Consider the following 4628-nt stretch of genomic DNA (forward strand, 5'->3'; position numbering starts at 1 on the left):
ATATTGACACAAAACGCTATTTTCAGCGGCTGTTTACTCATTGCGTGTATCACTCGAAAGCGATCGTGCGGAAAATAGCATTCGGAATCGTTCGAGTTTTATAGGTAAAGGATCAAACGGAATGTGCGAATGCTAACTTTCGCGATTTGGTAAGCTGTGTTCTGATTGGTCAGTCCAAAAGGTTAGCTGACGCGACCTTCCACTAGGTTTTGTTAGACTCAGTATAGCAGTGTAACGAATAATACTGAGTCTAAGTTCACTTTAGACTGCTTTAATAAAGGAAATTTTTTTCCCAGTCAAACAGAAAACTAATACAATCTCAATGTGACAATGCCTTTTAATGATCAAACTGTATATATTATCAAAAACATTCATATAGTTGAATAGATTATCCCTAAAGACATTCACTGTGGCAGATATACTTTAATTATACAAGAAATGTACATTCAGTAAAGCCAAGCTAAAGAATGCTGTGTTCAACCCCAGCATTATGACAGCAGCCTGCATGTAGTCTAGTCTGAACCTGACAATCCAGTGATTGATATTATGAGCAATGCCCCATATGCCAAGATACAATGACAGTAAATGAACCCAGTCATCAGCCTGGCAATCAGACTGATCGTCAACCAGCAGGCCAAGCCTTGGTTGCTGGAGACCTATTCTAGCCCTGAATCCACGCAAACTTGAGGAGAGCAGACAGACTGTTGGGAGGGTAACAAGCACTCTTCACTCTACATCCAGCAAACGAAAACACAAAGATCTTCTGAATAGATACTTGAATGACATCCAACAGTTGCTCTCTCTCACTCTTGTACACATACATGCAAGCAAGCATGCACACTCACACACACACAAGCACACACACACACACATGGCGTCCTCTCTATCCAACTAGACTGTATCATTCAAAGGAGTCTGGATCAGAAGATGCATTGTCTTCAGGAAGAGTGTTTCTATTATCATGATTTGGGATGCTGGACAAGAAGCACTATATGTTCATTATTTGAGACTAGGTGTACATCTTGGTTTTCATTCATTCATCATGTGACATGAAGCATGTCCTCCTGACAAGTCTTATGGTTAAAACATGTAAATGGTTACAATGTACAGAGACGCACCTTAAATCATCTTTACATTTTTCTACAAGATAAAGATTAAGTTACATGGTTATATCAGGGTAGTGTACTCTGGAGTGGCACAAGTAAAACTACATCTGATATAATTTTTCCACTATACTGATCTTGTTGATTTTTTAAATAACATAATTCATTGGATAGTCAACTGGACACCGGTACAGTGTGATATACAAATATGCTTGCCGACAGAAAAACACTGGACTCGGGCCGGGCAATGGGTTATTTCCACCCTGCATATACTAGTATTCTTATAGTGATTTTGAATTACACACTGACCAGTGATTTTGAAAATCTGGGGAAATATCCGAGGAAAGGCCAACGTGAGGTAGGTATATGTTCATGACTCCACACGCACAAAACCTGGTTAATTACAATTAGAAATATAATTGAATCAATGGACATAAACCACCTAACACATCCTAGTAATGGCTTTGGTCATGGGTGATGTGGTGCAAGCGTGAGGAAATCTGGATGACTACCTGATCCTAGCATGACTAAGGGACACAACTCTGCACAGCAAATGTGGCACCTCATGTCTCTTCTCACATTTAACAAGTACTCCCATGTATAACACAACCCACAAGTCTGTGAATGTAGGACATGCACTATATCATACACCTCCTGAACACCCCTTCACATTTCAGACTGGTGAGGGTTACAGAATATACAAGTCCATAAGAGAGTAGTTTCCCTGATTCTACTCAGATTGTTCCGTCTTCTGTTGAGAGCCTCTGGAAACCTCTTGATTTAGCAAAGTTTGCTTCTTGTTTCTTTTTCCTCTGAAATTAAATGTGCAATTAAATATAAACCAAATCATTAGTAACATTTGCAAATGAAACAGTTAGTTCGAAATGACGCTGTCAGTTTCCAAACAATCAGGAAATCAAAGATCTTATTAATTTGTAGGTGATTATAAAATGGGAATTAAGCAATCTGTAACCTACAATGTTCTCAAACGCTTGAGTATAGTCATGAGTTTAGTTATCATCAGGGTTAAACAAAGTCCCCTACAGCAAGAGCATTGTAAAACAAGGTTGGACTAGCTTTCCTATCATTCAAAAATATAGTTTCTTCCTATGAGACCGAAGCCTATATACTGAAATAAGCAGTGGCCTAGTGAGATAAGTGTTTGCCTTGCTGGTCCTCATGGAGACTGAAGATAATCTTGAATCTTACTACTCTTAATAAATAATTCTTCTTGTGATTAGATTTATTGCGGCTTCTTACCTCTGCCTTTAAGCACCTGGTCAGTGCTCTATCCAGATCATTGCAGTATCCCATGAATTCTGAACTGGATGCTGAAAACAGTTTGCAGAGAAAGTTAGCCCCAGCATTGTCATATAATTTAAGTTTGATTTAAAATCATTGTCCTGCTGTTGCCACTGCTTCAGAATGTTATTCATTTTGGAGATAAAGGTACTGATGCAGCTCGAGCTATATGCAGATTCAACTAAGCTTGATGAAATGGTACCAAACATGCACCATGAGTTTCCAAGTTAATTAAGCGCAGATAAATCAATAGGTATCATAGCTCTATAAACTTAAATCACAGCATGTTTACCTACAAAAGTAAACAGAGACTTTGTTGTTCGTGAGGTTGTGTTAGTTAGTGAGTGATCTGATTTTACACAGCTTTTAAGTTTTAGCAATGTTCCAGCAATATCACAGCAGAGGGCACCAGAAATGGGCTTTACACATTGTACCCATGTGGGAAATAAACCCAGGTTTTCGGAGTGACATGCAGATATTTTACTTGCTACGTAAATATATTGAGCAAGTTCCCATGTAAAGAGTGGGCTGTTAATCTGAATTGAAAGAAAAGTCTTTACTGAGGATCTAAATACACATATGCTCAAACATTGCTTTTATAAAATCCTTGCATTTTAATTACATATGTGAGAGGCACTGAAGTATGAATTACAGTTCTAATCCAACTTTTAGGTAGAAAACAAATCAAGCCTTTAAAGGTTTAGCTTTACATCACACATCACTGTTACAGATACAGATAAATCCAAATACAAAACAAAATTACAATTTATTAATATTACTCTGTATCAAAGTGCACTTAGACAGGTGTTGGGCTGTAACATCTTGACAGGTTGTGATACAATAAACAATACAATGTCTGAAAACTCTCAGATTGATAGTTTAAGATAACATATCAATCATTAAACAAAATGAATAGTCACCCAATTGGAACAAACTTAGCTGATTTGAATCAATACATAAACAGTGGTTTTAGACCTATTTCTTATATAACTAGAAAAAGCAGAATTATGAAATTATCTGTTCAATTGTATTTGTCAGCCATGTACATGCCTTGTATACATGACTTACAGGATACTGTTATCATGGCACAGTATGGTGTACAGTGAAATGTTACAATCTAAGACATGGGCTAAATCAAACTAGTCCAAAGCCCATCAGATGAAAGGTGTACATTGGACTCAATTCTTGGAGAAAATGACTAATCTTTATAGTCCTCTTAGTAGTCCTGATCTAGCAGGCTAGCAGTTCTAATCCAACTTTAGGTAGAAAACAAATCAAGCCTTTAAAGGTTTAGCTTTACATCACACATCACTGTTACAGATACATCCAAATACAAACAAAATTACAATTTATTAATATTACTCTGTATCAAAGTGCACTTAGACAGGTGTTGGGCTGTAACATCTTGACAGGTTGTGATACAATAAACAATACAATGTCTGAAAACTCAGTTTAAGATAACATATCAATCATTAAAACAAAATGAATAGTCACTTGAATTGGAACAAACTTAGCTGATTTGAATCAATACATAAACAGTGGTTTTTAGACCTATTTCTTATATAACTAGAAAAAAGCAGAATTATGAAATTATCTGTTCAATTGTATTTGTCAGCCATGTACATGACTTACAGGATACTGTTATCATGGCACAGTATGGTGTACAGTGAAATGTTACAATCTAAGACAAGTCCAAAGCCCATCAGATGAAAGGTGTACATTGGACTCAATTCTTGGAGAAAATGACTAATCTTTATAGTCCTCTTAGTAGTCCTGATCTAGCAGGCTAATATCTATATGATGTAGGATATGTACAGAATGGGTGAACCATGAATCAAAACTATTCAATTAAAAAATAATCCTACTTACATCGATTATGACACTGCTGGAATGCATTAATAATTTCATTACATTCAGCAGAATGAAGATGGCCGGAAAGATCAGGATGCATTGTAAGAATTACTGGTTCCTCCTGAAATAAAATTGTTATTCAAAATAGGGATATAACTTGTTAGAAACTAGGTATATAAGGCCACATGATGGCCAATTAAATCTGCTCCATAGCATCACTGTCAAACTTGATGGACATGTCAACTGGCAAATACTAGTTCATCTAAAAGTTTACTTAACAACTGGCAACTTTTAATCAAATTATTTATTCCAAAAGTTTGTAAATTGGGCATTTAGTTAATTTGTAATGAGTACTCCTGCATTGAATAGGTC

The 4628-nt window shown here is 36.3% G+C and overlaps 1 protein-coding gene across 1 annotated transcript; it reads right to left on the reverse strand.

The window, feature by feature from the left end:
* Positions 1 to 1678: 1678 nt before the first annotated feature.
* LOC124281315 (COX assembly mitochondrial protein 2 homolog) lies at positions 1679 to 4359 on the reverse strand. Its single transcript, XM_046717337.1, has 3 exons — positions 4275 to 4359; positions 2364 to 2434; positions 1679 to 1915 (listed from the first exon to the last, which is right to left on the reverse strand). Exons 1-3 carry the CDS (start codon positions 4354 to 4356, stop codon positions 1838 to 1840), a joined length of 231 nt encoding a protein of 76 aa, XP_046573293.1. The 5' UTR covers positions 4357 to 4359; the 3' UTR covers positions 1679 to 1837.
* Between the last annotated feature and the right edge of the window lie 269 nt (positions 4360 to 4628).

This window comes from Haliotis rubra, unplaced genomic scaffold (genome assembly GCF_003918875.1).
Source record: "Haliotis rubra isolate DU_JTF1 unplaced genomic scaffold, ASM391887v1 Scf282, whole genome shotgun sequence".
In the NCBI taxonomy this organism is placed as follows: domain Eukaryota; kingdom Metazoa; phylum Mollusca; class Gastropoda; order Lepetellida; family Haliotidae; genus Haliotis; species Haliotis rubra.